Source organism: Zingiber officinale, chromosome 7A (assembly GCF_018446385.1).
Source record: "Zingiber officinale cultivar Zhangliang chromosome 7A, Zo_v1.1, whole genome shotgun sequence".
Taxonomy (NCBI): domain Eukaryota; kingdom Viridiplantae; phylum Streptophyta; class Magnoliopsida; order Zingiberales; family Zingiberaceae; genus Zingiber; species Zingiber officinale.
Window position 1 is genome coordinate 15,231,625 of NC_055998.1, and position 13,030 is coordinate 15,244,654.

Sequence of the window (13,030 nt, forward strand, 5' to 3'; positions counted from 1 at the left end):
TATGATTTTTATTTTTAATTGAACTAGTTATACCTTCACGCATAGGGATGGCACTTGATCCTCCATTTGATTTTGCTTGTGTTGTGGAGGTTGTCCCATCTTCTTCTTCACTTAACCCGGAAGTAGAAGCTTCTCCTTCTTCTTGATCCGGTGTCAACGAAGGTCGCTCCCCCTCAATCCTCAAGGTAGAGGCATCTTCATCTTCATCCTCTACATGGAACAAAGAGTATGCTCCCTCTTTGCCCCTCTCATTGTACTCCGTTGAGAATGAAGCTTCTTCTTCTTCCGATATTGAACATCTCTCAACCTCGGTGTCCTCCTCCTTTTGGTCTTGCTCCAATGAGTTGCCCTCTTTAAATTTCTCTTGGTTTGGTGTAGTGGAGGATTCTCCATGAAGCTTGGCCAATTTGCTCCATAATTCTTTTGCATCTTCAAATTCTCCAATTTTGCATAGAATTGTGCTTAGCAATAAACTAACCAATAATTTAGTTACATTGTCATTCGCCTCTCACCTTTGGATTTACTCTTAACTTCATTTGCTTTTCTTAAGGATCTTGCCTTTTGAATTCTTTGGATCTCACCTGATGGTTTGTGCATCAGCATCCTCAGCATGCTTGAGAGGGTCCTCGGTCAAGAACCGAGCCAGATTGAGCGTAGTCAGGTAGAAGAGCATCTTCTGCTGCCACCTCTTGAAATTCAGTCCACTGAACTTCTCTGATTTTTCCCCATGACTGATTGGCATAGTTCCAATCGGGGCGGAGGGGCTATGCACGTGTTGAGTCTGTTGCACCTCAACATTCTTTTCTGTGGCTATCTCAACATAATCGAATCTGTTTCAAAATTGTTAGACAATCTGTTGTCGGAGATATTGAGGAATTAACTGAATTGAAATTACACAAAATCAATTCTAACTTATCTGTCGAGATGAACTAAGCTGATAATCTCAGACTGTCAACGGAGGCTAGTTTCTGCTAATTGTTGAGTGCAGACAGAGCACCAAGTTCAAACAGCAAAGTCTGAACGGGCGAAGCGGCTCAGCAGCCGACAGGCGAAGCGGTCGAATGGGCGAAGGGATCGAGGCTTGCAATAGTCGTAGTTTCTTTGAAACAGATTCACCCTACCTCCGGCTGTGCTTCGAGGTTTCCTCGAGTCATCTGTTTCCCAGGATACAATGACAAAACCACAAACACAACCAAGCACTAGTTGTTCGTGGCGAACTAAGAATGCACTAAAGTGTTATCATGAGTAGTTCAGCCGAGCGGATGCACGACTGAGAGAAGAAACGGAGAACGAAAGTGGAGGAGCTCTCAACTTGTTTGTAATAAATGATCAAATTATGATCATTTAATGTTGGGTTTAATATCGTCATTAATGAGTTTAACGTGTTCATTAATGTCTAGATGTTACGAAATCATTATTAATAAGTTTAATGTCGTCATTAATACTAAAACGTTACGAAATCATTATTAATGAGTTTAATACCGCCATTAATATCGAGACATTACGGAATCCCCATTAATTTCACAGTAATGTTTCCGTTACACTCTTGAGCATGTAGCGAAAAGACATTCAAGTGGCAATCTATTGGTTTATTTTTTTGAGCAAATTTTGCCTCGACCAGTCCGACATTCGACATGCGTAGGTCATGCTCGCACACAAGTCAACTTTGGTTCAGTACAATCCGAATCTTGGATTTACACCCACTTCTACATACTCACGCATGAGAGAGTCTCTCCCCGTCATATGTTTACAATATCAATACATGTGTCATAATTTAAACCAACAATAAAGCCAAGAGACTTCTAATGTGAGATTAAACTCATGCACAATAAAATTTTTTCGTCTCCACCTCTTTATTTCATTCATTTTTCCAACATTTACTTTCAAACTAAAGAGTCAAGAATATGTTTTGCTGAAATACCAACTCAGACGCATTACAGGTTTGAATATGTGATTAAAAAAATGAACTTACAGTTGCCCAAACATGACAAATTAGGTCTTATAATTGTTTCCCGCATCATGATTCACATGAAAGGACAGCTATTTTATTCTTTCACTGGGGCATGCATTTTGAGATATTTTGCAGTGCTGCTCTGCTCCCCTCATGCACGTTCATTGAGCATAGACCTTCAGCCCCTTCAACCAGATCCGACATACAGCAAGTGCACGTTCCTTGCGCTCCCTCCCAAGCTCAGATTCTCCTCTGCCATTTCAAGCACAATCAAGCAAATTTGATGCTGATAGCGATTTTTTTTTCTTTCGAATTTTAATATTTTATTAAAAATAATTTGTACATTGCCAACCAATAATTTTAGTTTTTTTTTAAAACAAAATTTTCTTTACTGCTTTGACTTGAGGCATAAACAATAATATACAATTACAGCATATAGTATATTGGAGCATGCAAAATGTTTTACAGATGTTTATTTGTTTAATTTTAAATAATATTTTAAACATAAAGAAGAACTACATATATATTAATCAATTTTTATACCGTCCGTCCAACCTTTTTACTAAGTTCTTTAAGTATTCAAAAGCCTATATTAATTTTTTTTTAATCTAATTATCCAACTTACAAACCGATTAATTCTGAAGATGACCGACCCGACTCTATTAAAATTTTCCATCAAATATCAAAATAAATTAGGAAATGCTCGAGGTTGTCCATCCAAAGCAGCCAACGTTTTTAGATTTATTATCTCATGAGAGAAAAATATCCCGCAATGCGCCGTAATTAGGATTAAAATCTTAAATATCTAATTAACCATTGAAGTATTTAACCGTTGCACCATTGTCCTATCCTAGGGCAAAAGTCTACGTTAAAAGGACCTTGGGTATAAATTTAGGAATATCATATTTCACTTCCAGAAGTTATTTGGTCTCTAAAGCGCCTTATAAAAATATTCCTATCCTGCCCTAAATGGAAAGTGGATTATATAAATGTTTGTGAAGTCCATGGTATTAAAATACAATGCTCACTCACGAAATGGCGATCTTTATAATGGCATAATTAGCATTATTTCATACTTACAGTATAAGGGCAACATATCATGCAGATCAACAGAAATAGACGACCTTGTGGATTAAAGAAATCCCAATTCTCAACCAGTTCTATCCTTCTGATAATTCAATAGTGCGAAATAACAGGTAAAAAGTGCATAAGTTGTCATACCCTTATGCGGCTATATGGAAGTTCCCATCAATTCTCTCGTAGAAGAGCAGACTGGCCTCTGCAGCAAATACAGTCTCTATGGAAACATTCAATACTTCATGGTCCGAGACATAAAACCATTGACTTTGTTCAGTTTCTGGAGTGCTATTTGAATTGCCACCAAATGACTCGCTTGTTACTCTCCTAAAGATTGCGTAATGCCCACTTCCAGATTTTCCGTAGTGTTCAACAACAGATGAAAGGCGATAATAGGAGCCTGTAATAGCTTCACTGCCCTGCATTCAATAGAAGCTGAAAGCATGAATGGCAAAAGTTGCAGAATACAGGATACAGATAATTAGAGAGTTTGAATAAACCATTCTACTTTACTAACAAACCATGAGTTTCAACCATTTGGAGTCAATTACATGGACTACATAGAATTCTATGTAAGCATTGGCGTAATTACAGGATTATATCCTGTACATTAATTACTACAGCCCTCCCTCCCTTGGTGGATCAATCCTAAATTTACTCTTAACCATAAAATCTAATGGATTACTAGTTGTGGTACTGTACCTTCTCTATTAATTGCTTATTAATCGCATCTTGCCCTCTGTAATTCTCTGTACTTGAATTTTAACAGCAAGTTTCAAATTCTCTCTAAGGACTGGCTGGCAAAAACACTCCTTTCAGCTTCACTACTCACTGACCTCTAGGTGTTCTTCTGAATCAAATTTATTTTCTAATGCCGCACAATCTGTCACATCTCATCCAATAAAAGCAACAGCTAAAACATTGTCATTTTTTTTATGTTAACTCAAATATCTAGCTCTTCAAACCGACTAATCCTGAAGATGACTGGCCCGGTCCCACGAAAATTTATCACCGGCCACTAGAGTAAATCCGAAGACTCACTACCTCTAGGTGTTCTGAATCAAGTTTATTTTCTAGTGTCGCACAATCTATCACATCTCATCCAATAAAAGCAACAACCAAAACGTTGTCATTTTTTTATGTTAACCCAAATATCGACTAATCTTGGAGATGACCGGCCCGGCCCCACAAAAGTTTACCACCGGCCACCAGAGTAAATCCAAAAGCACAAGTGTCTCGTCGCCAGCAGCCAACATCCCAGATTTGTCATCCCACTAGAGAAATAAACCTGCAGTGCACCATAGCTGAGATTCGGACCGTGGGTGTTTGGGAACTGCTGGAGCATCGTTGTAGCTACACCATAGCCCAAGGGACCAAAAAGTCGCCAATTGATCAATGACAATATCATCATATAAATAGCTGGAAGTTCCTCGTCAAGATATGTGAAATATAGAGAGGACAAAACAACTGACACAGTCGTGTAAATTCATCTTAAAATTGAATACTGGAAAAATAGTTGTATTGAAAACAAAGATAATTTACCTTTATACCTGACAACGCTTGGGAATCAGAAGCTACGGCAGCTATTTCAGTCTTCTTGTCCGAAACATTGTGCTTGCCTATGGCGATCATTTCACCAGACATGCCATGTGGCAATTCATTAGTTCGGTTTTTGAAATTATTTGTAGGAATACCTTTCAACAAAGAGTCCTCTCCAGCAGTTCCATGTACAAGTTCCAAACTCTGTTTCTTGTACTGAATATACATTTGCATCAATTGAGGATCTAGTGGCTGCAGCTTTCTATTTGCATTTTCGCGAGTACATGGCACTAGGGCTCCGTCTCCCAATGTTTTACTTGTTCTGGTAAAAGGAAAGAGGTCCAGAATAAAAGGAAAAGAAACATGACCCTATCATCAAAACACCCTTGTTACTTAGCAAAGCAGAATCAATGGAGCACCAAATCTTCCATGTACAACCATATAATGTAAAATTGCAAACCTGAAGCTTGATAAGTTCACCATAATCATTCATTGAAGCACGCTGCAAATGGATGCACAGAATCTGGAAATTCATAAATTGTAGCAGGATTAAAGTCCAAGTATTTCCTTTTCTTCTACAGTCGACAAAATGGGAAGAAGCAAGCCAACCACACCTTAGGACATCGAGTTATACTTAGCTGTTTTAATACACATGAAAAACCAGACCACTTAATTTCCTGTTGATCAAGTAGATTTTTGCAATCACAACAACCAAGATTGACACAATGCTTAAGCTTATCAAGTTTTTCCTGTGATGAAATGTGAAAAGGTCAGACAAATATTATTTAGGAACACAATGAAATAAGTTCTAGCATCTTTCCTTGCTACAAAGACAAGGGATTGATTATGCAGAATCACAAATGGTACCCCATTGTTATTTGATGTGAGAGACAAGCATTTTATAGCAGCAATATGCCAACAGCGATCGCAGTGGTAATTCTCTAGATATTCAGCCGTTGTGAACTTCTTAAGACAATCTATCACACTGCACCCTTCTATCTAGTAAAAAGATTTGAAAATATGGAAAACAATTTATTGAAAGGACATATTGTGGTAAGAACAAATAAACAATAGTAACTAAATGAAATCCTCAATATACATACAATATCACCATTACTGTCGAGAACAGGTGCGAGAGGCAATGAAAGAAAGTGTTCAATATCCCACAATAGCTGTAGAATTTCAAAAAGAAGTTAAATGAGAAGAATCTAATAAAACAAGCAAAATGATTTAGTAGCACAAAATTTTAGAACAAGAAGTTCTTTTTAGGTTTAAGTGTTACTTAAGGACATATGACGTTGTCTGGAACATTCTACCACATATCTATTAGGGTAACCTTTTTGAGGTTTCTGCTTTGGTTCTTGGCCTTAACTTCAATATTCTTATTCCAAGCTATAAACCTAGTTTTTAAAGTGTGATTAGCTTAACCAAGTTTGAAGTGTGGCATACATGCTTGCAATTACCAAAATTCTTAGTTGATTGATATGAAGAGATTCTTAGATCCTCTTTCAACTTGCTTTGGTTTTCTTCCTTCTTAATTCTTGTTTATTCTCATGTGTGCAGCAGTGTTCTCGATTGCAAACCATTCATTTTGATTTCCTTTTGAAATATTGGTAAAACAATAGCATGATAACATTTGTGAAATATTGCCTAGGTAGTAGCTGAAGTTAGTGGAATTGGTTTGAAACATATGCAGATCTTTATTTGCAATTAAATAGTTGGATAAAATGCAGGGCAACCCACAGCTTTAAAGACAGTTCTGTATCAGGCAGCATATACCATTGTGGCCAGCTATCAAGATGCAAAATGCCTCAAGACAGTTTGACTCCAGCTCCAAAGCAACAGCATAACCACAAGTGAGGCTTTCTTCTTCCACTTCTTTTTCTTTCTCATTGGTGTCGACCAGCACTAGACAGTACTCAAGGTACAGTTGTCAGCATGAAAACCCATATGGTTCTGGTCAGCCACCCATAAACCTCAGAGCAACTGATTTCTATTCAGATCACACCCTTACAGTACAATGTCGCATCATTTGTCACTTGCTTGGAAATAAGTCAGAGGAAAATTGGTCTCTTTTACAGTAGCAACTGCATTTCTAAAATGACTAGCTTGTCCTTTACAAGAATTTGAATAACCAAGCAAAAAAATCTGTGCATGTAATTAACTGCATAATAGGCATAGCCTGGCAACTTAATATTATTAAACTGCGGCACACCAGAACCTGGTGATTACCATGAAGAAAAGGTCATTACCACAGTCGAACAACTCCTGCAAGTTAATGTGCTTCTGATTGCTCCATCAAATGGCCCACAAACAAAAGTTCTCCATAGCTCCAAATCTGTCTGGGTTTTGCTGTTTAGTTTATGAATCCTAGAAGGAATACTCATTATTTCAGCGAGAGAACTTCTGTGCAGCATGTAAGAGTGCAAAATTTCCTCTTCTAAAGAAGACAAAAGATGAAGAAGTGCTTCTGCAGCATCCTAGAGTGAAATTAAAACAGACAGAGATATGTTTAAGTTCTTATGAACAGAACTAGAAACATTATAGACTGTATCCTTTTAAGATCATAACCTGCTGTTTGGTTAATGCGAAACCATTAGCATAGAAACTTAAGGCAAGCATCAATCTTCGTGGATCCAATATAGTCTTTTCATCATGGATAATACATAGATCTACAGCAAACAGAAACTAATGAGATGAAAATTGCATGAAAATGTAAATTTGCCTAGCATTGTTGAGTTGCAAGTTGGGAAACAAAGTCTTACTAACCCTAAACATATCATTAAACATCAGAATAAGTATAATTAACTATGTTAACCAAAGGTTCTTGAAAGTTGAAACAATATTGAATCACTAAAGACAAGAATATGATAATTAGCTCACCTTCTAATAATGTTGCCAATGAAGCTAGAAGTGGCATACATTCTACAATAGATTCAACATCACTCACTGGTACATTCTGAAGAAAGCGGACAAACCAGCTGCAGCTGGCGAGTGCCTGAATATAGAAATTTTCGTTCAGACATGATATTGAGCAAAATAAAAAATAAAAAATAAAAAATAAAAAATCTTTAAAGAGGTTTAACTGAAGCATGCGAGTATGATGAGTTCTTCGCATGAAAATAAATTGTGACCAAATGTGGAGAACAAAAAAGCACTAAAAGTTGATGAATAAATTTCATGTATGGGTTCCAGTTTTAAAAACAGATCTATAGTTCCATATTATGACACTGATACCAGCAGATCTATATGAGTAAATTTTAAGTTAAAAAGGATAGCACAGAAAACAACAGCATGCTACTACCCATACAGAACAGGTCAATCATAGTAAATGATGGGTGAAGACTTTCACCATATCAGTTCAAAATAATTTATATAATTAATTGTATCTTTTGTAAAGTGGATGTGACAAAGAATAAACCTGATTTAGAAAATACACATTTCAAAAAGATAAACAACATGACTTCAGGAATGACAAATGAACGTGGTCCTAACAACTTGTAAAGAAGTTACATTATGAGGACAACACTCCCATGCATGGAGGAAGTTAAGAAGAGTGAATAAGTTAAAAGGAATATATAGCCATATCAGTGCTGACAAAATTGAGAATTTCAAATATGCAATCGAACAAGAAAGAATGTTTTAGGGAATAGAACAAATGGAGTAAAAAGACCAGATGGATAGTTTAACATCATTAAGACCATATATCTAACTAAGCAAAATATTTAGTCATTTTTTACCATACCAGTTCAAAACTGGGTTCTAACCTTCCTCTTTTACCTATAGTTGCACCAGTAATACTCTCAAGTTTCCAGCATACCTTGTTGGTCATTTCATATTTGTTTATAAAGGAAAACATATCTGTAGTTGCTGTTAATGAAGTGTTATATGGACATTACCACAACAACATAACCATCATGAACTAATTTGATGATTTAAACTACCGAGATTACCTGCAAAACTACATTAAGAAAACAATTATTTCCCAGATTTCTTAAGCCAGCCACATAAACAATCTTGGATGAATCATCTTGCTGGGTTCCCCATGACAATTGAAAACTGCTCAGTTTCCCTTCTCGCAACACCATGTACAAACTACTCACTCCCATCCCAAGCCCAAGAATGCTAGCAGCAAGACGATATTGAGGTGGAAATAATTCTCCGATAGCCAACAATATTTTGTATCCATGTCTGACTTTGTGGATAAGGGGGTAGATATTCACTTCCCTTCTATGCTTCATTGAATCAGGAGCAATGTAGTCCTCCCTAGAAAGATGCAAAGTGGATTTTGCATTTAAAGATGCAGTTCAAATGGAATATGGCTGCAAATAGTCTTTTACTTTTAGACACCCAATATGATTAGAGAAAGCATACAGAAGTAAACACAAAGCTAACAAATTATTCAAGTTGTGGATCCTACATTTTTGTGCATTTAAAACCCAGTTGTTTCTTTGAACCCCTTGGTTCTCTTAATAAATTATTCTCCGTATTTTCTGTCAAAATCAATTTTTTTCTTCTTGTTCAACATATCTTCTTTTCTTATCTGAAAGGCAAGACGGTCATCATCAACATCATCATCATCCATGTTTGTCCCAACTATTTTGGGGACGGATACATGAATCTTGTGCCTCAAATCTCTACAGACTATATAACTAGACTTTAAAAAAATCAATTTATTTATTTATTATTAATAAAGTTTTATTGTTTCCCTGTATTATTACGCCTTCCAATCCAATTTATTCAACTGTTGTAGCTATCAAATCTATTGGTCATCTTCAAATATGTCTATACCATGTCACCTTATTTCCTTAAATTTTATCATCTATTAAAGTTACACCTAATTACTCTTTCATAATATTTTATTACTTTATCCAATCTAGGTAACCCAACATATATCTTATCATACATATACCTATACCTTCTTTATGTGTGTTGCTTCCTAAGAGCTCAGCACTCTGATCTATAAAGTATAGTGCATTGTAACATCAGCTAATAAATTTCTTTCAAGAACAAGGGGCACATAACTATTGCACAAAGAGTGAGAAAGCTCAACAGCTTTATTCATTATTCAAGTTTATTTTTATCTCATAAATGATATTTTCATGAATGTCTCCTTATTGAATAAGGAATCCAAAACATCTAAAATTATGACTTGCAAGAATTTCATAGCTATCCATCTTAGCTACATCTTTGCTACTCCCTTGATTCATTTATTATTATGAAACTACATTTTTATACATTTAGATTTAGTAGTTTCCTGATCTATTCATTGGGTAACAATTTGACGTCCCATAAGAGAGAATATCTAAATAAGTTGCCATTAGAACTCAAACTCAGGAAACTAAAAGGTGTTTCTAGTGTGATTAAAAATCAGGTTTCCATAAATGCACCATCACAGTACAAATCCTTAATTGTTCACATATATTCTGGATTCCCGAAATGGAACCGCAAACATTTTTATATTAGTAGATATAATCATTAGATAGGGATGCTTAATTTATTTTAGAAGTTTGCTAACTAAAATTTTAATTTAGTTGACTTTCTAATTGATATAGGTTTATATTTGGAGGGAAACAAGATGAATGAAAGGAATTAAGGTCAAAACTCATTTAAGTTAATCTTGGGCCACTACAAAGCATGTGAATGCCAGCCAAACGTAGCATTAAGCCAAACTATACCATTACAACCAAAGATTGAAACAGATATGGAAGAATCCTTAAAAACTTTGGGTGGAAATATGGAGCTAAAATCTAACCTCACATCCCACCAACTATGAACTTTAGGGCCTTGAGAAAGATGAAAGATGTGAGCTCTTAATTGCAGGAGATTGTGGCACTCCAAATTTGCCTCATATTGGAACTTGTGGTTTAATTAAGGGATTTGTCAACTATTGCCCGTGTAGGCCTAAACTATTTTGGTCCACATCGTTCATACCTATCAGGTTAGTGTAAGATTCTAAGTTGTGTCATTTGAGTTGGGTCATAATAGGAACCATGAACTAAGTAAGATGTCCATCTCTATCTAAACTTGCAGCATAGTAACAACTAACAACATCAATTTTTTTATGCTCTAGAAGCTAAACTTAATCATGGAATAAAATACAGTGTTATTCTCCTTGAAACCAATGGGGATATTTTCCACTGATATTACAAACAAAAAAACTCAAGGTGAATTCAGCAAATTGCAATTTTGCAGAGGCTTACACATATGTTATGATTTTATTATTTTTCCCCTAAAACATAATATTGTCTATGATAAAATTTTCATGTCCACAAAGCCAGCCAATCTAAAATTGGTAAAAGCAGAATCCGATAAATCCTGATGTCTGATAAGTCAATCATCATACAATTAAAAAAGTTCATTTGCAATCTTAACTGATTTGAAACATATTTGCTTTGGATGAGCAATCCTTTTCTCACTGATTCACAACACACTTATCCTAATTTAAAGATGACTCTGGTTAGCTTTGGCCAATCATATTTAACTTGTTCTCACTTCAGAAACACTTATGTCTTGTTACATTGGAGGGCAAATCAGAGGAATATGTGACAGAAAGGAAAGGAAGAAATTTTAAACAAGGAAAAATGGTCACCCACATCCGCCACACAAATAAAGCTCCATCAAGAAATTGGGCTAATGCATTCAAATCATATGAACAAAACTGAATTTTATCCTATCTTAAGAATGTGAATCTTGATAATCATTTGATTCAACTCCATCAAAAGGTGGGTTACTATCTCAAATGGTGCCTAAAAAAATAAGGTTCAAGGTGTACTTATCCTTCCAAAGTCTCCAGACATCCTTTTAGAAGCTAATGTTGCTACTAAGTAGTGAATATCCACATTTCATTGTCAAGAATATTTGAGCTACTCTCCTATAAGATTATTTCAATATAGTCAAGTCCATCAGTAATTAGTTTAAGTAGCAGCAATCAGTTATATGGCTAGGATAGGAATGACTCTTCAAAATTGAAGCATAACCTTTTTGTTGGACATTTTTTTGTTAGGATTAGCTCGTCTTTACCTTTTAATTAGAATTTAGCTTTTCCAATATGCTCATTCCAGTTATAGATATTCATATTATATATCTTGAAATGTATTTTTTTTTTTTTTGAAAATTTCTTCATGGTAAAAGCTATCAGGTAGCAAACTTGACTAATGTATAAGTTTTGAGCTCTTCAATGGAACCAGGTTTTTGCCATCCTATCCATAAAATGACCCCAGGACCAAAAGATGTTCATGTTTGCAGAGATTTTCCATCAGGGCAACGAATGACGACCAATTGCTCTATCACACTTTAAATTCTCGGAAGCACAAAAGCATCACCAATTTGTCAAAGAGTGGGAAAATCAGCAAGACACTGATCATAAGACCTCTTAGTTTCTCTATGTTTCTATACAAATACATATAGCAGTAAGTTGCACGCAAAAAGAAGAAATCAGTGGTTCCCTAACAGATTAACACTGAGGCCTTAGCAAACACTACCTCAACAAGAAGAGAAAAAAAAGATGTCAATTCCATTGCGCAGATAAAATCAGAACTGAACTTAGAATTATCATACCAACGAAAATAGTGAAGCCTTGCTACCCTCTTTGTCTACTGTAGCTTAAATGAACTATAAATCCTGTAGGAATCAGGCATCGAAGATGAATCGTAACGATATGAGAAGTTCCGTGATCACGAGAATGAAGAGCAGCAACGGGTAAAGGAAAGATCGCTTGACTCGAGACTTTGTTGCAGGGCGGGGGAGGCGGGGGAGGCGGAGGAAGATCGCAGTTGGCTCCGCCGCCCTAATTAATCCGGCCGGTTAAGTTGAACCCAGGGATGAAAATGTCTCGAGACACCGTTCCGACTCGATTAGAGGCCCACGTCCAAATGCGAATCGATTAAGTAGCCTCGCGGCTCGCCCTGTAATGTAAATCAATTTATTATTAAAGTCCAAAATTTTGGATGAAAATAAATTTTACTCAATAAATTATTCTAAAAAATATCTATTTTTAATTTATCTTCAAAGCCAATTTTCTATAAATTCAACTATTGAACTCTCTTTATTCCTTTAATACCCCCAATTTTATCCTCCAAAACTTCTTATCTTACTATTTTATTAAAAATCTCCCTCCCTTTACTAACTAACTTTGGTAAAGCCTAAAATACATTTACGTTAATGTCCTTTTTTCTATTCACATTAAAAATAATTCCAAGATTTATTAGTAATTGACAACGGCGTCAAAATTTGATGTGCGAATCTGTCACATCCGCTAATCAAATTGTACAAATGTATATTTCACTGAACCCCTTAATTTTGCAATAACGTTGTAGTAACAAGTCCATGATCGATCTCTCAAGGAACAAACGGTAGGATGTAATTTTAGGATCATATTTTATTCCTATTTTGGGGGTTTTTTAATATGGAATTAGGGGTTTGAACTTTAAATATAAATCTAACAAATGAAAAGCACAGAAA

The 13,030-nt window shown here is 35.7% G+C and overlaps 1 protein-coding gene across 4 annotated transcripts; it reads right to left on the bottom strand.

The window, feature by feature from the left end:
* Positions 1 to 1,786: 1,786 nt before the first annotated feature.
* LOC122001018 (ubiquitin carboxyl-terminal hydrolase 27-like) lies at positions 1,787 to 12,408 on the bottom strand. Of its 4 annotated transcripts, XM_042555553.1 has the most exons (12): positions 12,128 to 12,405; positions 8,521 to 8,833; positions 7,451 to 7,565; positions 7,139 to 7,239; positions 6,820 to 7,047; positions 5,671 to 5,739; positions 5,435 to 5,566; positions 5,182 to 5,316; positions 5,028 to 5,090; positions 4,571 to 4,936; positions 3,173 to 3,447; positions 1,787 to 2,203 (listed from the first exon to the last, which is right to left on the bottom strand). In XM_042555553.1, the coding sequence occupies exons 2-11, from the start codon at positions 8,806 to 8,808 to the stop codon at positions 3,175 to 3,177; spliced, it is 1,770 nt and encodes a 589-aa protein (XP_042411487.1). In that variant the 5' UTR covers positions 8,809 to 8,833; positions 12,128 to 12,405; the 3' UTR covers positions 1,787 to 2,203; positions 3,173 to 3,174. The 4 variants fall into 4 exon arrangements, with proteins under 4 accessions (XP_042411487.1, XP_042411488.1, XP_042411490.1 ...); XM_042555554.1 differs by lacking the exon at positions 1,787 to 2,203 and having other exon boundaries at positions 2,962 to 3,447; XM_042555556.1 differs by lacking the exon at positions 1,787 to 2,203 and having other exon boundaries at positions 3,330 to 3,447; positions 4,579 to 4,936; positions 12,128 to 12,408.
* Between the last annotated feature and the right edge of the window lie 622 nt (positions 12,409 to 13,030).

Excerpts from the sequence above, each read along its gene's own strand:
- LOC122001018 (XM_042555553.1), bottom strand. The coding sequence starts at position 8,808 with ATGAAGCATAGAAGGGAAGTGAATATCTACCCCCTTATCCACAAAGTC. Across the intron at positions 7,048-7,138 it reads TCGCATTAACCAAACAGCAG|GATGCTGCAGAAGCACTTCT; the intron begins GTTATGATCTTA and ends ATTTCACTCTAG. Across the intron at positions 5,091-5,181 it reads GTATAACTCGATGTCCTAAG|ATTCTGTGCATCCATTTGCA; the intron begins GTGTGGTTGGCT and ends ATGAATTTCCAG.